The sequence below is a fragment of the Cyprinodon tularosa genome, unplaced genomic scaffold (genome assembly GCF_016077235.1).
Source record: "Cyprinodon tularosa strain WSP-4 unplaced genomic scaffold, ASM1607723v1 ctg157, whole genome shotgun sequence".
NCBI classification, from domain to species: domain Eukaryota; kingdom Metazoa; phylum Chordata; class Actinopteri; order Cyprinodontiformes; family Cyprinodontidae; genus Cyprinodon; species Cyprinodon tularosa.
The window spans coordinates 269,652-292,858 of NW_024038405.1; the positions used below are offsets into that span (position 1 = coordinate 269,652).

Consider the following 23,207-nt stretch of genomic DNA (forward strand, 5'->3'; position numbering starts at 1 on the left):
AAATGCCTTGAACCAAAAGGAACCACTAACAGTGGTCTTTAATCTACCAACGTTATTTTCACATATTTTGAAGGGTCTTCTGCTTACAGTGGGAATCACATCTTACTAGAGCAACCATGTATTTGAATGAGTAACAAAATTTATAAAACAATAACCTTGATATAAAGTCCGAAAAAAGTTTATTTGCACACAAAGATTTCAGCAGTTGTCAAGCATTGGGTTGTCAGTGAGACAATTACAGACAGCATCTTAAACATAAATGGGAAACGGGAAATGTAATGAAATGTCCAAAACAAGGTCTAGCATAAGTCCTGCGCGTAAATTAATGCATGAAAATATCAATAATCTGAAGTGATATTTGTAAGAAGAATGAAAGAACCAGTTACTAATTATTCAAAAAACAGTTGCTTCAAGTTATGAATCTTGGGGGGCAGCTGGTTTTAAAAAAAATCTTTTTTCAGTTTTATATGTTTTAACAAATAGTATTATGATCAATAACATTATGAGTAGTTCTCCTAATTATTTCCATTCCTTATATTTAATAGTTAGCATTTTGTTTCCTGGGTTTTTCATGCATTGTTTGGTTATCTTATAGAAAATTAATGCATCTTTCTGACCTGTTTAAAGAAAAGAAAAGATAAATATGAACACCACCTCTTAGGTTACCCTTTGGGGAGGTATTCTGCAGATAATACACCCACATCACACAGTTTTCTCTCTGCACCTTAACAATAAATCTGACGGATGGAGTTTAAGGCCTGTGAGAGGGAGAATGAGACTGGTAAGGTGGGACAACTAGGGAGGCGGTATTGATTCCTTGATTCCCGTACCTCTGCCAGAGAGTGTAGTGTGTCGAGATCTCCTGCCAGGAAAAACAAATCATGAGGCAGAAGTGATTGATGTGGCACTCCAGGATCCGGTGGTTTTGCCATTTGGATGGCCGATGCTGTATATCAGCCTCATGCACAGCAAATTAAATTTACATTTGGACGGCTTCCCCAGGCCTCATGCTTTACAGATGCAACTAAAACGAGCCTCCACCACAGCACCCATAATGAGCTTGATCTATCATTTCCAGAACTATTATGTAAAGATCATGTTGGCCCATGTTCAGAAAGCCAGAATGATGTTACCGTCACAGGAAAATCAGATTAAGAGTAGCCAAATGGATGTTCGGCAAAATGACATCATCTTTTATTATCTTAAGAGGAGTCAATGTTAATCCAACTAGCAGATGTTTTGATGCACATTTAAACATTAGTGACATAATAGCACAAATGCAATACAAGCCTGTGTCCATCTTTATTTAAGTGCCTGATATTCTCTTTACCATTTTTTTTTTACTCATCACAAAAATACAAACAATGTGCACTTTTATTGAAGCAGCTCATTCTACTTAGCAGCACTTCATATCTAAAAGTCTAACTTGGCCTTGAGGAGGCTGCCACGCTTAAATGAAATGACCTTTAACGCAGAGCTGATCAAATGGCCTGAGGCAAGACTATAAAAAAACATTGCAGTATAATGTTTTACAGTGTGCTTTTTCTGGTCCGTTGTTTGCCCTTTCCCATTCTCCAAACTGGTACATTCTATCATCTTTAGTACGTGCATTTTCTGAAATGGATTTAATAAAAGAGCATGTATGGTAGGCAAATATAGAATATGGTTAAATTGCATGCTAATTTTGTAAAAGGGACTTATACGCATTGAAAGATAGAAGGAAATATTGATTGAAATCTGATTCTCTCTTGTTAGGATTAATCTTTTTCATTCATAAAAAAAAACTCTTAAACCTAAAATACCTAGGTTGTTAAACAAAACAGAAGTGCATACTTCCCCATTAATTATAGCTTTTCCTATAATGCTATAACATATAGATTCTAATGTTTTGTTTAATCTCCCTCTGGAGTCAAATAATTTTAAGCAGAGATCCCTTTGTGTCTGGATTAAGGTAATCATCTTTATTGCGTAAGCCACAAAGTTAGAGGAATTTTGATAGAAATGTCTGATTCTCTCTTCTTTGCTTTTCTTTAGTTTTTTACATCTAGATATCATAGGTGTATTTGATAGCTTTTAACAACCTCTTGAATGGTATCTGCAAAGTGACATGAACAAATGAAACAAAGCGTGCATGTGATTTGACAACTACGTTGTGAATTTGAATTGGCTGATCTCATTTTAGTAAAGAAGCTGTAGCCTTGAAAGCAGCGCAGCAGCTGCTACAGTGGCAGCCGTGTTGACAGATAAATCCAGCAGCCAAATAGTGTAGCTGTCTGGATTCACATGCCATCTGCCCGAACTCTCCTTAACCTAACCCTCCAGAATTGCTGCTTTTGGATGTTTTGAGTGGAGCTTAAGAATTTATTTCCATCACCTCTTTATAACGTATATCCCTTTTTCTTTCCCTTTTAGACAACTGAGGACAGTGTGGTGGCTTCTGCTGAGTGTCCAAGTGATGATGAAGACATTGATCCCTGTGAGCCGAGCTCAGGTGGGTTAGGTTAGTCATCTCTTTTTTTCTTCTACTTCTCTTTGGGTGTGTCAGTGTGTCTTTGTGCATCATAAATTACCTTCAGCAGGACATTACACATCAATCGACAGTCAAACTGAACAGATGGGAGCTGTAGTAAAAACCTTAAAGATATCAAGGAATTAGTTTTATTTTTCTCTTGCTGCTGCTCTGTATCTTTTCAATCTGCTTTCTAGCTTTAAGGGGATCTTAAACTACAGCATAGAAAACTGTGAGATGAAAAGATTTGGTTATTGTGGATATAAAATTTAAGGTCTTTACTGAAAAAATCTTCGCTTAAAACAGTCCATTTTAATTTTCCCACTTTATTTGTATTATTTAGATGTACTGTATTTTGATTTATAGAATTACCCTCTTCCTTTTGTGTTTAGTGAATAGCTTGGTAGGAACAAAAAGCAAAATATCTTATCTTCAGAGTTTCCAAATAAGAGGAACTAAATTGCCCGTGTATTTTCTTTTTTTAGAAGGTGTAATAAGTGTGGTGTATTGCAGGTGATCTAAAAAAGATTGCTGCACAAATGGTAGGATGTGCAAACCAATTTGGTTTCCTCAGTGAAAAGAGCAGATGGCATGTTCTACAGGCAGTTTAAGAGTGGCTGTAATGATTAGGGTTCAAAGCCAATGAGATGCAATGGACAAAATTAAAAGAAAATAAAATGTGCTTCTTGCACAGTTATATTTTATTAAAATAAGCAAGTAAAAAAATCCCTGTTGCAAAGAGATGAGTTTTTAGTCGTCTTTTTTTCTATTTCATTTAATTGTATACATTTTGTCTGCAATCCCGCTGCAATTTAAGCCGGCCTGTGTAGACGTTTGTTTCTTTTCTAATATTATTTTGCAATTCTCACTTTTCAGTTTCCAAATATGTTTACCTATCCCCTGGATATCCTATCCTAACTATCCTGTGATATTGTACCAATGCATGCTTTGTGGCAACATTGACCGCAGGTATTCTTGCATGTCAGTTTTCACCTAACCTTCAGAAGTAATAAAAATGAAAAAAACCTTCAGCCACTGTTGAGTTTATAATCTTGAAAATGGCTATACACATGGTAACTGTTTACATTTGCATACCCTCCCCCTATGAATTTGTTCAGTTTGGTCATTATAAAAATTCTACATTTAAATGAGGTAACACAATCAAAGAATGGTTTGCACACGCTGTTTGATTAATTGCAAACCCAAATAACTTTGCACCTTCTTTAAAGATCTGCTCTGCTTGTACAAACACATTTGCACCTGTTTTAAGAAACAAAAACCTTCTAAAGATCAGGCCCTTTGTCTGCAAACAAACAAAAATATAGATGGTGTCAAATTGAACTAAACAACTAAATGGCTAGATATCTGCCTATCTATAAAGCAAAAACTTTACTTTACGACAATGGACACGATTTAATAGCTGTCTGAAGATCATCCAGTCATTATATTTTGACATATTATTCTTAAGGTTGTTTTGTGGATGTTTTATGAACATTATGCTGTGTAAAACATCCAACATCAAACCCTTATCCATATTTAAATGTTTATCTAAACCGCTGGATAACTTTTACATATTAGGGTATTAGGGACTCCAGGACCCTCTAATCCAAATTTATACTAAATTAAGATACCAGGATGCTCATTTACTGCAGGCCAGTCAACAAACAGACTAAAGTTTTTTTTTTTCTTCTCAAAATTACTCTTCCTTTTCCCCTTTGCCAGAGATATTGAGTTCCAGGCTCTGTCAGTAGGGATAGTGGAATATGAATAAATCATTTAAAAAATTAAAAACATTAAAAAAGCACAAACAATGTTTGTATTTATATATGCAAGAATGTCTTTTGTGTTTTTACCAAACATAAAATTCCTTAACTGGGGGGTAGTAAGAGAAGCATAGGAGAGACACTGTTGTCTGGTTTGCTCGAACGTTTTCATGAAAATAGATTTTTGGACTTTATAAAGAAGTTTTTGCCTCAAGTATAGTAAGGTGGAAGAGAGCGGTGAATATAGTTTTAGGTTTTATGCTAACTATTCACACTCCAGGAAATTCTGCAAGGTTTTCCTCCCATTTGACCCAATGCAGGCAGTGTGCTGTTCTACCTGCTTTCTCCTCCTAAGAACCATCACATTTCTGAACCAAACCATGGTGTACATGATGAGAGAGAAGGAAGATACAGCAGCAGCTCCCCATTATTACACTGAGTAAAGTGGGAGGAAAACAATGCTGAATCACTGTATGGTACATAGCCAGTGTTAAACCTAAATCCACCTTCACGGTGGACTTCTGCTGGACTTCCTGAAGTATTTTCGACATTAAAATAGCCGATCAATGTTTTTTTTAAAAACACCATGTCTCTCCTATTTGGACCATATGAACTGTTCAATGCTGATATTTTTTATAAGGGGAAATCTATATGCCTCTGTACAGCTTATTTAGTGTGTGTTCAACTGATTTAGGAGTTATTAAATCCTCCTTCAGCCTTCAGACATGGTTTTGGTAAATAGTAAAATCTATTTCACTGTGAACCATTCCAGTTGCGGTATTCCATAATATCATTGTAGTCACTATTGAATTGTATTATCTTTTCCTATAGTGCTTTCTTTGCGAAAATCCAATTTCTCCTTTTTCCATGGTCAGTCAGTGAACAGTAGTCTGTTTCCATTACATCAAGGCCCTAATCATCCTTAATGCACCATCTTCGGAGAATATACTAAAAGAGCAGTTACCAGTTTGGAAAAAAAAACTGTAATGGAAACACTGCAAAATGGGCTGAGTGGAGTAGAGCCTCTTTCAACTAGAGCCCATGGAATACGGGCTCTAGATTATTAATGAAAAATGGTTTGTCAAATTTATAGTAGTAATGGTTAGAAAGTATCTTATTGTAACTACTACAAATCATGTATATCTGTGCTGCCACTCTGTCAAAATTTACATTTTTCTAAAGCAATGGGGTCGTCTTGACAGTATAAGTGTTTCCATCCACCAAGCAAAAAGGATTTAGCTCTATTAACATGTTATTGCAAGTCAAACACTTCCTTCTTGGTTACCGTACTTTGAACTAAGACCTCGTCCAATAACAGACCTTTTGTTATATCCAACAAATTTCTTGGGCAAAAAGAGGTCCTGTCCAGAAAAAGCAGCAATGACACCAACATTTTAAACCTGTTTCAAGTGTGAAAAAAAATGTAAGCACTTGGTCTATATACCCCTACCTGTATTGAGAGCTATTATCTGCTATGTTTGCGCATTAGGACCACCACAGATAGCTTCATCCTCAATACGAACGGGCTTACACAAATTAACACAAGTTATTTTTAAAAATATGTATTTATGAACAGGGGTGAGTATTGGCATGGGTGTTGTGATAAGATACATATCACGATACTTGGATCACAATACGATTGTCAAGGTTTTGCCCTTTAAGTTGCTTTTTAAGTTTTTTCTTTCACTGCAATTTTGTGTTGCTCTCTATTGCCCCCTTGTGCCAGTCTCCTTTCACCTGCTTCTTGTCAGGTGATTAGCCCAGTCCTTGTTCAGTCTCCCATGTATAGTCCTCTTGTGCAGTTTCTCAGTGCTTGTTGCTCATCGTTACTTTGCTCCTCATATCTGTTTTTCTGTATTTTTTCCCTGGATTTGTGTTTCTGTTGCCATCTGCATTAAATCTGCAAGAACTCATCTCTGCCTCCTCATCTCTGCGTTTGGGTCCACGACCACATCCACCATCTTTGATAACGATATTATCATGATATTGCAATATCACTATATATTGTACTATATTTCCCAGCTATCAAAATTAAATGTGTAGATAAAAAAGCAAGTGCTCTGTATGTTCATCAGATTATATTGATCATTTAGTTATTTTGGTATTCATGTTGTTTGTGTCTGAGCATTCATTTGCTCTGCATTTATGTTAATAAGGAGCATGCTTATTGGTATGGGAGGCTGGCCCAGAGTTATACACATTGATCCGGTCTAAAAACAATAACAAAATCTCAATGGTGCCCTCATTGAGAGACAAGCCTAAACGAACTGAGGCGTTTTGGAATCTATCTGTTTGCGGTAAAGTAAAAACTGGAAAGTAAAGAGGCAGACACATGGGAATCTAGGTCTTCCCTACAGCTTTGAGAAATGACAGTATTGCAGCTTTTTATGTACTGTAACACACACAGAAAACCAACCAGAGCAGTTTATAAACTAAATATATATAGTAGAGAAATGAAAAAATACATACGTGATAGAAATCTATTTTCTGGCATGAAAAGGGAGCTCATACAAAAAAAGAAAAACAACAAAAAAAGTCGCTTTCAAACTCTGGATTTTCCATCAGGTTTTAACTGATGGCCAACGACAAAACACACGTTTAACCTGGAAAAATTTCCGGACGACAACGCCTTTAAGAGACTCAAATATGCACCCAATTTACCTCTTATTTGCATTTACAGGCAAAGTTACATGGTAAATGCGACTGAACACTAATTTACAGAAATATTATATTTTTTTTTTTTATTTCAGACAAAGTATTAAAGGACATATCCATACATATAATTTATCACATATTCAGTTACATACCTTGTCAAGACACCAAGTTATAATTCATTTGCTAAAAAAACTATTAATGGTAAATTAGCAACTTAAAGTAAATTCGTACTATGACATACTTTCCCTAAAAAACACCACAGTATTTTTATCAAAGCTAGAATATGTGCATTCAAAGGAGTTCTCATAAAGACAATTGGGAAAAAAAGGAAAAAACAAACAGTTCTAACAGTTTCTAAAACTCATGTGACTTCAACAGATTAAATATAAAATGGGTAAAAGCCAGAGAATAATGTGATTTTCACAGATGTGCACATTGTCCCCACTGTTATTAATTAAAATCTACAGCAGGCAGCGTTAGTTTTTCCTGTTTTTTCTTGTAAACTCTTGTTCGTAACTCCCCTTGGATATGATGATTGAGGTGCATGTCAACATATTGGGAGGACTTATTAAAGAAAGGAAAATAGTTTGTGTAAGGATTTGTGTTTAAAGAGCTCAGACGCATTCAAAATAAAAAAGGCACCTATTGTTTCCCTAAAGGGTTTCAAAATATATCTTAGCTCTTACAAATTGTGACTGTAAATCTGTTTGTTTCCCACATTCCTTGCAAAACTTTTAATTTCTTTCTATTTTCACACATGGAGGACAATTAGGTCTAACCCTAGCATTTGTCTACAAAAAAAGGGATTTTAAGTGTATTCAGAAGTGATGAGAAACACTGAGAACAATTAAGTCCAAAGTTAAGGCTCCCCACTCCATTTAATGTGCTATTGATCAGTAGGTGGTTGTAAAATCTCTTCTAAATTAACATCTCCCCCACAGCAAAGAATATCTCCCCTCTTTTGTGCCTCTATCCGTTCTTCTCTCCTTCCATCTGCAACGTTGGCTTTACTGCTTTCCTCTAACTCTGATCCTTTATTTTAAGTTATATAGAAAGCATCACAATAAGTATTTCAGTGTTTATTTGTTACACTGGACAAAGATCACACTCAGAAGGGTACCGGTTCACACAACCAGCTTGCATTATCATGTTTTTCTGTTATTTTTTTCAACAAGGGCATCTGCCAAAACATCCGTTACAAACAATGTGATGCTTTGGGACTCATCCTTCCCATGCCATGTACTCCTTTCCTCCTGTGATCGCTGAGGGGGGATTTGACACCAGAGCTGTGGGCTCCCTGGGTGGCAGCTGTCTAACACTGCATCCTGATTATTATCTACATTCACAGAGATTCACATTCTCTGCTCACCTTGTTTCAGTCAGGGTTGCTGATTACAAAGAATTGGAGATACCGTTGCTGATGGAAGCATTATTTACTCATTTTACTGTTTTTAGTACCTATTGTTAATGATGCCAAGGATATATATACGTCTTTTTCATGCTAAAAGCTAGAGAGCTAAGCAGGAGCCATAAGCATACACACATTGTTGCTTTTTGCTAACCTCTACAAAATGTATGAATACACTATGATAATGTAAATGCATAAGTTATCCCAAGAGTTAAGCTCGGAAACTGGCTATTATAGTATCTGAGCGATACACGGTCCAAGGTCAGCTCCAGCTCATTCTGTGCCACAGAGGATCCTTGTCCCCCGGCGGTCCCTTCCTGCCTGTCAGAGACATGAATTGGGTAAACTTGCTTATTGCCATGCTTTATTTCCAATACTTCCGGAAATCATGGAGGAGCAGAGCTTATCACTTGGCAGGACTCAGATTAGATCACGCTGAACCAAATTGAATCCTTTCCTCTGGTTTGGAAGCCCATAGTGGAATACAGAAGCCCTTGATGCAGCAACACATCTGATTTGTAATCGGAGGAGGGTTTGTGAGAGTGTAGATTCTCCGCAGCTGGGGTCTGACAGCTGAATATCACCGCAACGTTGATTACAAAAACACATTATGCTGCTATCTTTGTGTTGCTGGTTGAGAAAAATTACAAACTGCAGTGAAGCTGTGCTAATGGCTTTAGCTTCCATGAGGTTCCTCCTCACCTTCTCAGAAAGGTAACTTAATATATGCAGCCAATTTGCATAATGACCTCACCTTCAAGGGTGTTGTTGTTCTATAAATGCTGAATAAATCCTGGCATTTAACTTAAACAAGTTATGCGGTTTTCTTCAAGTAGCTATAGCTGATTTAAAGGCCAGTACGAAGTGCTGGCCAATCAGCCGGAGAAAATATAGATATAGACTTGGCTGTGTGAAAATAGCCGAGCGAACAGTCTGGCAAGATCACAGCTGCTGCTGATTTTCGAGCCCTAACCTCAGTTTTCATGGTGAAAGTTAATGAAAGGGGGTTGCTGCAGAACTGCATGGGGTCAGGTGGAACGGATGTCTCTTACCTACCTGCCTCATTGCATCGGCTTCAAGCCTGCCATTGTCGGGAAAAAGGGGTCTGACATGTTCACATCCTAGGTTCTGTGTTACATTCTGCACATTTCTTTTTTTGCACATTATTTACTTGATTCTGAATTAGTCGTGTCCATTAAAACTAAAATTACAGAGAAACACATGGGCATTTTCAAATTATTTGTATAATTAAAAGTAAAAGTAACAGTAAACTAATTTTACTTAATGTACACTATTAAATGTAAATCATAAATCTAATATAACAATCAAGTAAAGACTTTCTTTCTTAAAATACATTTTCTTTAATGGGATTTCAGTCTGTTAGAGCTGATATTTAATTGTTTCTTATCTAAAAGATTGAACATTAGTGAAAACAGTGTATCTTATTTTGGTCAGATACATTTCCTCTAGCAAAGTAACTAAAGCGGTCTAAAGTAGAGCAATTTGCATCGAAACTAAGTTACTTAAGGTTCTATTTTTGATAAAAAGATATAGATATAATATAAATTCAACAAACAGTAATTTCTTGTTATTTTTTTTTTCAGATTAGTTCTTCTTTTTATTACCTTTTGTCTATTTCCATATCAGATACTGCTGTTTGAAAAAATATTTTTAATAGAGATCCACTGATCTAGTATTAGTATCAGTTTTGTTCTTGATATTAGAATTTTTTTTTTAGATAGAGTATCTGTAAAAACGGGCCCAATCCAGAAAGGCAGTTGAAATCAGCCCTTTTTCTATAATAATCTTAACATAGACTGGAAATCTTTACACAGCAGGGACATTTACCCGTTTATATGTCTGTCTTTGATTCAATAAAAACAGTCAACCTCAACCATTAATTGCTTATCTGTTTTTTAGGATTCCATTTATTCTGTTAAAATGATTTACTGTTTTTAGGACTTCCTCCTCTGACCTAATATTAATATTACGTTGGCTATTGGAGTATACATGTGCACATGACTATACATGCTTGCTTATAAAAAATTTAAGTACAGTAATGGGTGTAAGCATAAAGATGTTAACATCATTAATAATAATGATGATAACTTGAAGCAGACACAGAACATAGTATTTAAGTCAGACATCTGGAGATTATGATAGAACCACTTACTTGAAAGAATGCCGTATAGTGTGTGTTAATGTGTAATATCATTCACTTTAAAAGAGATGTGATGATCCTCATGTTAGGCAAACATTATCAGTATGTCTATATAATTATGCAAGATACCATGGGAAAACAAAGTGTCATTTTTTCTTGGAAGTAAATGAATAGGAAAGTAGCAGGCACTTTTCTTTTTAATTTTTAACAAAAGGTAGACAACCTTTTATCCACATTTAGTTGTTTTAAAATGAGCAAGGAGACTGGATTCTCTTCTCTTGCCAAATGGCACTCCCTACTCAGGGAGTGTCAGGGACTGTCAGGGACTGGGGGATCACTTGTTTGGCAGAGAACTGAACATCTGTGTTCATGTGCCCAGCTAACTGAAGCACACGTCAAAGCGTCCACATGACAAATAATGTCAAGGAATTTGGCACAGTTTTTTTCCCTAAAACTTCTAAATGGCTCAGCTCGCTGATAAATACATTGCAGTTAGTCATCTTTATTGTGACTGTGGCTGATCTGGTAGTATGGTTAAAAATCTTTCAACAACCATCTTAAAGGAATAGTACACCCAAAACATGATTAGCCTTCATTTTCTACTCACCCCCATGCTGAACAACACTCTGGAGTACTTTTTTGATATCTCAAATGCATCTGGAGATCTGGGAGGCTTCTTGCTGTCTGCTGACATTCAAATAATGGAGGTCTATGGTGACCGAGACAGAAAGGTCCATAAAAGTCCACAAAAAACGTGTCAATATTCCTCCATACTGCTCTTCCAATGTATTCCAAGTTTACTTAGTGGGTAGCATCCAGAATTTACTCGAAACGAAGTCATTTAGAATGTTTTTAGAGCATAAACAGTAGTGTATAGGATTTCCTGAAAGCGCGCACATGCGCGCTCACGACGCTACGGAAGCCGGCAGACCAAACCAGCGCATTCAGCTCGGCAAAGAACTCATGCTCTTCCTCAACACTGAAGTCCTCAGACATTTTTCTTTCGTTGTTTCTTTCTTTGCACAGGTAAACAGCACATTTCTTCTTCTACGCTTGCATTATTGGCAGAGCAGACGCTGAATGCGCACTTTCATCTGGCTTGGTCTGCTGGCTTCCGTAGCGTCGTGAGCGCGCATGTGCGCGCTTTCAGGAAATCCTATACACTACTGTTTATGCACTACTGTTTAAACATTCTAAATGACTTCGTTTCGAGTAAATTCTGGATGCTACCCACTCAGGACACTTGGAATACATTGGACGAGCAGTATGGAGGAATATTGACACGTTTTTTGTGGACTTTTATGGACCTTTCTGTCTCGGTCACCATAGACCTCCATTATTTGAATGTCAGCAGACAGCAAGAAGCCTCCCAGATCTCCAGATGCATTTGAGATATCAAAAAAGTACTCCAGAGTGTTGTTCAGCATGGGGGTGAGTAGCAAATGAAGGCTAATCATGTTTTGGGTGTACTATTCCTTTAACAAACGTATTTGCAAAAGTTGTCACCTAAAGACCATCTCTCCTCCTTTGCATTATGGGTCAGAAATGCAGACGGAAATGGGAAGAGGGGAGAAATAAATTAGATGAAACTGTTAAGATGAAAAAATAAAAAGGAAGAATAAAACAGGAAACTATTGAAGCACACACAGAAATAAATACATCAAAAATGCTCTATTTTTATGTATTTATATGTATGCCTATCTATCAACTAAGTATTTATTTACTTTCTTATTTATTTTTAATATGTCAGAATTGTTACTAATTGCCTCTTTACTGATTTCCAAAAAACGTTTTACAAAAAGGAAAAAAACAAAACAATAATACAATTAATGATCAACCAAAGGGTAATGTGCCTGTAAGGGCTACACCAGTTCTTGTTTTAATATTTCATAAATAAAAGCCTTATATATTCTGTTTAAGTTTCTATGGGCCTGAGGCTTCTTTTAAATCCTCTTTATATCTATATTTTATTATGTAAACTACAAATGTGGACTATAAATTAGTAATAAAGCATGTCAAACCTAATGTAACTAAGACAACCTTCTAGAAAGCAACAACAGCACAAAGAGCAAGCTGATGACACCACAATGCATGAGGAAGTATCAAAGCCTCTTCATACTGTTGAAGGGCAACAGTTATTTGTTTCCTGGAGTTTTTTTTTTACAATAGGTTGGTAGTTTATATATGTGGACTAAATCACAGGGTGTCTCTAGATGTTTACATTTTTGGAACCCTCAACAGCAGGAGCTGCTACTCGCTTGACACGTTTTCCGCATAGTTAAAAATTGTTCTAGGTGCTCATGGAGCCCAAAATGACATCATATGTTCATGCGGATCCTGCTGAAGCATCAATCTAAAACCAACATGTAGGCCAACTTATTAGCCCAGCAGGGTATCTGATTATTCGTAAGGCATAGCTGTTGATTGCCTGCCCCTTGTTATTACTATTAAGTTAACCTCTCAGAACTTGCCATATTCATTGCGTATATGGCTCTTGCTGCTTTCCTTATGGCGCCTTTGTTGTTGCCATTTGCCTATGGTATTCCAAGGTGATTCTATCTTGAAGAGGTTTAATTTATCATACTTATAGGTGGTAATGGCCTTGTAAGGCAACTTGTAGGAGATGGAAAAAGGTACCTTATCAGATTATAGCTGACGTTCTGTAATTATAATGCCAAGGCAATACTTAGTCAAAACAAAATATTCAATATATATTTCTTTCCTTTTAGAAATTAAATGATGTTGATGTATCCTTTTTTCTATCCTCACATATGTTAAATGCAAAAATTGACTACTACCTTAAATAAATTAAAAGAGGATCTTCAAATTATGATTCATTCAATGCATTTTTTTTATTTTACAATTAATTTCCCATCTGAATGCACCAAATAGAATAAAACCACCTTGAGCATGAAATTTAGCCTTGCTCTATTATTAATTATGAATTCATTTTTTTTTTTATTAAGTAATAAGGTACCTGTCAAACACACCAAGCAGCCTCAATAACAGTTTCCATTTTACTCTTCTGAATTCACAAAAAAAAATCTCTCAGCCTCTTACTCTTATTTTCCATAGCCCTTCACTGTGATATGCCCAAAGGCGGGTTAAGGTTAATCATCTCTCGTTTCCTCCTTTCTCTGTGCTCTCTCATCATTTTCTATCCTCGAGCATTCCACTGTGACATTAGCAGCTACTAATGTGTTTGACATTTATTTTAATAGATTTAATTTATGGGTGTGGAAACAATACATAAAGTAAACCAATAAATCAAACAGCAAATGAATACTCTTTTTAGCCCTGGTGGCATTAACTGGAATGCAACCAGCCACGAGAAGAAGAAACAAGGTAAATTATTGTTTTAAAAGTAGCTTTCAGATTAATGGAACATTCAAAGCACTGTGGTGGCTTAAGAGGTCACTGCCCACATTTAATAGGTTATTCAATCATACACAGCGGGAACTCTCTGTGTTATTTTCCTTCATTGCTGAAAATATCCCACTGTTTTCTGGACTGCCACTAGCAGAGGTAGTTTGAGTGCTAAAAGTAATTTTTCAAAACAGAATGCTTATTTAGTATTATTACAACTCCCAACCCCTACTCTTGTGTATGCTGTTCTTTTATAAAAGTTTACCAATTCTTCTTGATATTTACAAGGAATTTTGCCATTTTGGTCGTTTCTCCTGCACTTTTTCACTGAGGATAAGACCATTCAAGTCTTATTCCTACATTCTATTTTAAATTAAATGTGTTCTGAGAGAAAACAGGATTTCACACTTACTGTCAGTCTTTCTCTGTACTTATCCCTCGACCATATTTATATTTTCAATTTTTCTTGTTTTCCTACCACATATTTTTCTGGTATGGTGACATTGATGCTAACACAACATGTCTGTGCATAAGCTTAAGTTGGGCAGGAAAGACTTTCCTCCTCAAAAAAAGTAAATAAAAAGCAGACCCAAATGCTGTTGGCTGTAAATAGAGACTCAATATTTAAGTAGATATTTTATAACTTAAGATAAATTTTCAATGCCATCACTTTATGTCATTGAATGTCAAATCTGTGCAATGATAAGAAATTTAACACTATTATCCTCTGGCAGCTTTAAAGTATTATTTTTGTGTTATCACATCACACAATCACAAAAAAAAAACTCCAGTAAAACTAAATAGTTCACAAATATAGACCGCATGAACGTGCAAGCAGACACTTTAGGAATCCAATCAAGAAATGAACTCCGAAGGCGTTCAGGCCGACTAAGCTTGATTCTCACCTTTTATCTTTCCGTCTTTTGTGGAATCCCTCTGGGGGAAAAGGTTTAAACAGCACCATACCTTTTACCAGGCTAAATCAAAGACCTTTTACTAATACTCCCTCCATTTCATGCTCACTCAGCTCACAGCTCATCATCCACCATCAGCATAAGCGGAGCCACTTCAGAGTCACACATGCAGACTATCACAAGGAACTCTGCCAGCGTATCTCAAGAACATGATGGCTTGCATTATTTCTTGAGGAGACTAAGATAATTAAAGAGGGGGTAGGAGGATTTAATAAATCCTTCGGCTCTGTTGCTGTTGATACAGTGACCGGTCTTTAGACTGATCCCTGCCAGTGTGATCATTTTAACAGGTATATGACTGAATATGGCGTGATATGTGAAAAAAGGTAGCCATTAATTTCGTTAAGTAATAACAAAATGTCACAAAGCAAACCAAACAAGTCTTGGTTCATTTCTATGAGTCCTCATCAATATTTTATTAAACTGCCCAAAAACAATTTTAATTATAGTGCCTGTAAAAAAGTATTCCCAACTTTTATTATTTGCATGGTTTAGGTACAAAGATGAAAGAAAAAAATACACGTTTCTCAATAACTTTCAAAATTTACAACCTGAGCCTATATTTCACCTGTGAGGTTTTACCCAGTTTAAATGTGCTGATTTGTGAAGGTATCAGACTTGTTTTGCTGATGAACAAACAGCATCACAAAGACCAAGGAACACACTAAACATGTCAGCAACAAAGATGTGAACATGCTACCAAAGATTGACTGTTAACTATTGACTTGCCAAACAGATAAAGGAATAAACTGAGAAGGAGCCTAAAATAACTATACAGATCCACAGCAGAAGTAATTGTAGATTCACCAAGCAAACCTAATGGACACACAGAGGGATGCTGCTGAGGAGTGATTCCCCAGCTACTGTACATTTCCTTACAACATTTGTTGGGGAATCACTGTTCAGCACACTTTCTCTCCCCGTCTATTAGGTTTGCTTGGTAACTCAAGATTCGGCTAACTTTAGCCTATATCTCGGAGTAATGGATGCCACTGCGTGTTTGACAAAACACAGAAGTTCAGCTCCTGACCGGCATCAATGGCCTTAATTGAACTTGGAATGTAACAATTCACAGAATGAAGAGATTTGACTTAATTCACTTAAACAATTAATTAACCAAAACATTTGTGAATAACACAACTAAAGGGCCCTGTACTATTAACTCTACAGTTATGTATTTTGTCACATGCTGTAGTGCACAGTATTTTTAGAAATGTCCAACTAAAGACATTAAATGTAATTTTTGTTATTTGACAAAATGGCCATGAATGCAAGGCAGCATTGTTAAAACTCAAATTATATGTGTTATCAATGTGATCAATTTATTAAAAAAATACAACTCCTCTCCTGAAAAATAACAACTAGTATTATCAGTTAATAAAAGGTTAACCAGACAGTTTATTCAGTACTTCCTTTGTTGCACTAGTCATTTCATTACCTCCAAACAAGCCTCTTACACACCTGAAATAACCCTCCTCTGCCGCTCTGTGTCTTCCTTCATCCATGGCCCCTATCAACCTGCTCACCCTGTGACAAATTACCAAACAAATGAACCCTCACGCTGGAGACAAATGAGGAAAAATAGTCTTTGAAGAGAACCATTTATTTAAATCCCACTTGACAGGGAGGAATCTCTGATCCTATTTCTTTTCTTGAGTGTATGTGGCAAAAAAGAAGTCAGGCAAAGAGTACTAAAATTCACAACAGGCTTTTAAATGACATGTTCCATAATATCTTTGCCTAGCAGGCGTATGTACCCATGCTGAAGAACCCTGGGAGAATTAGGAGAAAAGATGCTATCAAATAAACCCTGTGGCAGTCGGACACTTGAAGCCAAAGCAATCTCAGCATTTACGTGTTTTGGTTGTTCAGTTTTATGGCCCTATTGTTCTTATTCTGCTGCAGTTTTTTATGTTGTTTTGTTTTTTTTTGCTTTTACATTTCCTTTTATGCATCTCTTTAGGTTAAATCCTTGATGCCAGCAAATGATTTGTGAAGAAATGCTTGAAACGTTAACTTTTGTCCTTGTAAATAAACCAGCGAGGATTTTATGATGGCCTTAAATCTAACAGTGCAATTTAAATCTCACTCTGGGATGAGATGAAGAGGACAAAGTTATTTTGGCAGTTTTAACATAAGTGTAATCCTTCAAAAGTTAACCCTCATGAGTTTACCTCCATCGCTTTGGAAGCGCACCCCTGCTATGCTGCCAAGAAGCCGGGCGCCACTTTAAGGTCATTTTCCCCATGTCTAATTTTACCCTTGGGTACGCTTGAGTAGAGCGTATGAGAGCAGCCATCATTTTAAACACTTGTTTCAGGCGCTATTTCTTTCTCAGTTTATGTGCCTCCGTTCTGAGGTGATGGAGTGCTAATGAACAGACAGGCAGATGCAATTTGCTTGAGGTCCTTATGTGGCTTTTTTGAAGGCCTGATGTTAAACACATTACTTTGCCTGAGCTCAATGTAAGGGAGATTGGAGCTCATGGCTAACAAATGGCCTGAATCATGAGGTTCATCAGGTGATCTAGTGTACTGTGGCAGATTCAATCAAGCGGCTGGGTGAAATGTTCTACTGAGACTAAGTGAGACCTAATGAGGTTTTATGAATGCAAATGCAATATACTGAACTTAAAGGTTCTCTTATAAAGTTTGTGCGTATGTATGGTCAATGTTGACTAGTCCTTATCCAGGTACATTTCTTTTACTTTTTCCCATAATAAAAGAAAGAATTTTGGTCAGCTGAATAAGGATTTAAAGTCTTTGTATGACTGCAGTCTAAGGGGAGCCAATCAACAGATCCAGGCTAAAGGAAATAACAAAGCCCAGCGCTGGAGGTGTCAGATCACACAAGAAAGAACAGCACTCTGTGGGACTTTTGTCACATGGTTCGCCCCCGATATTGCAGGTTGAGGCTGCCTGCCTTCTCAGCTCTTCTACCTCAGTTACCTCACTGGAGGAGCCAGCGAAGGTTCCTAGTTTCAGACAGAGGTCTCTTTTTTTCATCAATCTGTTATGTACTCTTTAAACTATTCTGACTCTAAAAGAATAGACAACAAATATGAAAATAACTCACTATTTAATGCCTGAATGATGGCTTGCTGGGGATGTGCCTAGTCAACCAGTGGCTTTTGCCCACAAGGCGAGGGCATTCTTCACACCTGTCTGCAAGGATAAGTGGTCTTGTCACAGGCAAAGCTAATCTGTTGCAACGCTCAGTCACACTCAATCCCCTGGTGGAACGCTGCGCTTGTCCTTGAATGTTTGCTGGCACTAGAAGCATACTTGGGCCGCTGATCGGTCTAAACATGGTGGAAAACATGTCAATGAGGAGTAGCGGCCTCTTGTCTTTTTAAAGACAGCTTAGAGGACTTTTGCCCTTTACAGTTAGCACTTTTGAAGACTTCTACTCTTAAAGGAACAAAAGCAAGCTTAAACGATATTGAATGTTGGTCTAGGTAATTAGTGGGAGAATGTGTGGCTTAATATTAAAACGTCACTTACAAGGAGAAAGGTGTTGATTCAATTTTTTTTTCTTGATACACAAATATGTCACAAAACAACAAAGGGAGCTATCAATTGCTCTGAGTCAGTCTTAAGTGCAACCACTGTCTTATTCTTTCATGAAAATTATACTTTTAAAGTAATCATATATTTTAACATCCTTATTCTGTAAACTATATGTTTCTTTGGAATGTGACTGGCAATAATTTGTAATAAGTAGAGGAATAAACATATTTTTGTTCAATCATGAAAAGGAGATGTTAGTAGATGAGACAAAGTGGTTACAACCAACATCAAATACCAGCAAAATGTGTTTTCAACATCTTTCTCTTTTGATGTAGTGAAGTAGATTTGGTCTGAAGACACTGCAATCTTAGAGTAGAAATGTTACTTGTCAAAAAATAATCTGAATAGATCAAAGGAGATGAATAATACATTATTTTAAAAGGCGCAGTATATGTCATTAAAGTATTTATTTTCTAGACATAGCTCTGTTTTAAAATTTAAAGAGTTGAAGTGTAGCCGATTAAATGAAAAAAGATCAAATTGAGACATGCAAAAAAATCATATTAATACAAATAATACCGTTTTTTTTTTAGGTAAAAACCATGCAATTAATGTAATAGATTCTGTTTCTAAAGCTTAAAAAATAAGTACTCCCAGTAGAATGGGGTTTTACTCACCTCACCGACCATAAGAGACACAAAACAAATATACTGTTTTATTTCATTAAAGCCAAAAAGGATAATGATATACTGTCCGAAATTTAAAGGCAACAAAGACTGAAGCAGACCAAGGGTAAAACTCACAAAATTGGTTCTAGGTCCCGAATTGAGATGGTCTTTTAATTCTGAAACAACATGCAGAGAAAGAACAACTCCTAAAATAGCTTTCTGCACTGAAGGGGTTTGCTGAAGATTAAATGAGGTGTTCTGTATGTATTCAGGGAAAGGCCCTTCAGTCTTCTCTTTACACTTGTATAAATCACACCCAGTGCAAATTTCTAAATACTCTGAAAGACTAAAGCTATTTGTGTTATACACATATTTTTGCTGCAGTGTTAAAGTAAAAGAAAAAAACAATCTGCTACTGTGTATTTAACAAAAAAATGTTATAAATACCCTACTACACTCCTCCAATCAGATCTTGGTCATACATTTTCACCAATTCTTACCAGGTCTAAAACTGGAGTCCTCTGGTAATTAAGAAAATCTAAAATAGTAACAAATTTGTTTCTACAGCTTTGATTACTTAAGCACATGTTGCATTTGGGCTAAGTAATCAGTTAAAATAACCTCCTACTGCTCCCACCTGCTGGACTTGCAATATGCGTCTCTTTCTTTATTAAGTGCTATAAACTTTGTACATCAAATGCAGTAGTTACAAATGATATGCATTATTGCTCCATTTCCAACCTTTTTACTCTTAGATCCCTGATTTGTTTTTTCTCCATAACCTCATTGCACCTTTTGGGTCCTCATGAGCAGAACTTCCTGCTATAATTAAATAATTAAGAATTCAGTTTGTTGTTTTGAGGAAGCTTGCTGAGCTTTGCTCACAGGAACAAGGTGCCTTCTGGACTCTCAACATCTACATTCAACAGTGACTTTAAGAATATCGTTTCCTCCTAGGCTAAGAGTTAATTACTGCCTGTCTGTGTGTGGGGAGACATGACCTGTATTATTCACTATGTGTTTTGCAATTTGCCTACAAGCTATATTGTGGTAGCATTGTTGTGGTTAAATTAACTGTGCATCCAAGTTATCTAAATTAATATATAGGTGATTTAATTATCTTGGCATATTTAAGTTATTTATTCTTTTTATAGGGTTGCCATTTTTTATTAGACTTTTTTTGGAGGGGGATCAACAATGCTCTAAGCTCAGTAATTGTTTTTCTGAGATTCTAGTGGGTCTTCGGGTAATAATGACATAAAACAAAATATGGACTATGGCATTAGTTATGAGAGTAATTCTCATCATTATAGTAAACGCTGTTGCCTTTATTTCACTGTCTAATTTCAATGTCTTACTTATAGGAGCACCTTACACACCTTACACCAGTTTTTGAAATGTTGTCTCATAACTACACATTTCAGTGTATTATATGGAGTAAATTTTACTCTCTTTACAGTAGCCTCATTTCTGTCCTGTTCATTTTTTCATAAAAAATTAAACATTTTAAGAATTTAAGAGTTTAAGAATTTTAAGAAATTTAGAGTGTGGCATGCATATGTACTCAATCACTTGTATGTAGACATGTCTTGTTCTACCTATTACCTTTAGAGGTAACCTGTCGACAGGGCCATCTTAATTGAATTTGGCATAAATGTTGTTTTTCTTTTTTGTATGATAACATTATAAAGCAAACAAAAGAGATCACAGATAAATTTGTGAATTAGTTAAGTACAATCGGGTAAAAGAAAAATATGCTTCCACATTTTGGTGCTTAATAAATAATTCTAAATTTAACAGTTTAACAAAAAAGCAAACTTACAAAGGCTTTCCAGCTACTCAGACAGAGAATCGGACCGGAATGATAGAGGCAGACTTAAAGCATCCTGGCACTATGGATTGGTCCGGCGAGGTGGTAAAAATGACTAAATGGACAAAAAAAAAAATAACACTCTAGATGTGCAAAGCTGGTGCAGACACATCCCCAAAAGTCTTGGGAGTTGTAATTGTAGCAAAAGATGAGTGTACATTTTGTTCAGCCCTGAGAACTAAATAAAGATGCATGTCATCATTATTTGTAAAAATGTTGAAAACTGTTTCCTTTATCCTGCAGCTCATTGTAGCCTATTACTTGTGTCTCATGTAATTTCCATATAATATATCAAAACTTGGGGTTTTTTTCTGATAACTTTCATGATGGTAAAGGATAGTGAACATTTTGCAATGTAATGTACTATTGCATCTCAAACATTATCTCTGCTGTATTATATAGTCATAATCAATGTGCTGGATGCAATTATTTTAAATAAGTAATTTACAGTTGTGTACTGCCCTAACGTATGTTAGCAATAATAGAATTTTTAAGCTTACAGCTTAAAGCATATTTGGTAACTATATGTATTTGTTTTACCTGCAGCCAGTCCCACAGGATCCGGACCAAAAGGTTACCCTGGCACATCTGAGGTCTTCGGCGAGTCCAGCAGCACAACGGGGATGGTTGTTGGCATCGTAGCAGCAGCCGCATTGTGTATCCTCATTCTACTTTATGCCATGTACAAGTACCGTAACAGAGACGAAGGATCGTATCATGTGGATGAGAGCCGCAATTACATCAGCAACTCAGCACAATCCAATGGCACAGTAGTCAAAGAGAAACCCATCAACAACCCGAAAACCTCCAGCAAGAATAAAAAGAACAAGGACAAAGAGTACTACGTGTGACTGAGGAACATCTGGTCTTTTCTAGACCAGCGTCTGTCCTAAAGATTGATAAGGACATAAACATGTGTACAGGATAATACCGAAGATGAACAATAGTTAGTATTTTTTTTTCTAACAAGACAGTGCTCTACAAAATAAACTGAAGATAAAAATATACATTTCTTTACTCTTAAGAACTTCAAACAAACAGGAAATACTGTCCAGAAAAAGACTTATAGGAAAATGGACTACCTAATATCTTATGTGTCGACCAACAATGATAATCCACATGTGACTTGTTCTTGGGCCAGAATATTGCCTCCCTTTCTTCATGTTTCTAGGAACAGAAGAGTACAGATGCACATTGCAGATGGAGATTCAGCATTACAAACTCTGTATTCTCGAGAAAATGGCACACTACATAAATTAATACATACCATAAATATGCTAAACATTGACTGTAGAAGGGAGAGTAAAGGAAAAAATTGGATTTTCAGGCCAAAGGACTCTCTGAAAAGTCTTTTAAAGACTTTTTCATGTCACTGAGCTGTTGCAGTGTAAAGATTGGGACAGATGGGCATTTCTCTTTAAATACACTTATTTAAAGGAACTGTTCTGTTAGAAAGTGGAGGCCTTCATTTTCCATGCTGTATTGTGATATTAAAGGGAGGACATTTCTGCTAGATTCCTGAGGATCTGGGAAATGATTATCACCTGGGAGCCATGCACGCAAAATTATCTTATTACAGTACTTATGTTTATAAACAGTACAACCACATCTATTTGTGCTTTCTGGACTGTGACAAAGTGGTGTTTTATAGCCTGTTGTAAAGATAATGCAAAATATAACTGCTCCTCAACCATTTTGGAATAAAATAAGAAATTAAAAAAACATATGTGTTAATAGGTGTTGCTAGACATAGAATATTTTATGAGGACATCTTTTTCTCTCAGTTGAATAATAATTTGAAATATCCTTGTTTTTACATGTGTTCCTATATAGTTTTTATACAAATGCCAACCTGAGATAGATCATTCTGGACCAGTAATAGCCTATCCATTCCCCAAAAAACCCACACGACACTGACAGTGGAATCTAGTGTGGATCTCTTTCAAAGGAATCACTGCCTTTTTTCTCCATCCTAATTTAGATTAATAAAAATGAACAGGAATATGAGTGATGATAAAGATTAGAATAAATAAACATGTGTGTCTGTTTTTTTTTTTTGTCTAAGTAATGCTAAACAGTGGACGATGTGTGCCTGGGCAACCCCAAAATCCTGCAGAGAATAGCTCAAATAAGTCTCCATTTCAACTGTTCTGTGTTTGTTCTGTCATTCTGTCTGTCATATCTGCTTTCCAGAGACCTGTACTTGGATTGAGTATGAGGAAAAATGACCATGAACTATAAATGATGATTATTAATTCTCTTTGTTTGCTGCTCCTTTGTTTAATTTCAGATATTTTCTTTTCAAATGTGTTTCCTGTACTCCC

General features: G+C 36.2%; 1 protein-coding gene across 12 annotated transcripts in view; it reads left to right on the plus strand.

Moving 5' to 3' along the window:
* LOC119780193 (neurexin-1a) overlaps positions 1-23,143 on the plus strand; it is a 215,687-nt gene extending 192,544 nt beyond the window's left edge. For 5 of the 12 annotated variants that reach the window (XM_038280112.1, XM_038280115.1, XM_038280119.1 and 2 more), the window contains 2 exons: positions 2,413-2,500; positions 21,430-23,143. In XM_038280112.1, coding sequence (XP_038136040.1) covers positions 2,413-2,500; positions 21,430-21,734 — 393 coding nt within the window. In that variant the 3' untranslated portion in view covers positions 21,735-23,143. The remainder of the gene's footprint in view (positions 1-2,412; positions 2,501-21,429) is intronic. The other 7 variants (XM_038280125.1, XM_038280113.1, XM_038280121.1 and 4 more) reach the window with 3 other exon arrangements.
* The last annotated feature ends 64 nt before the right edge of the window (positions 23,144-23,207 follow it).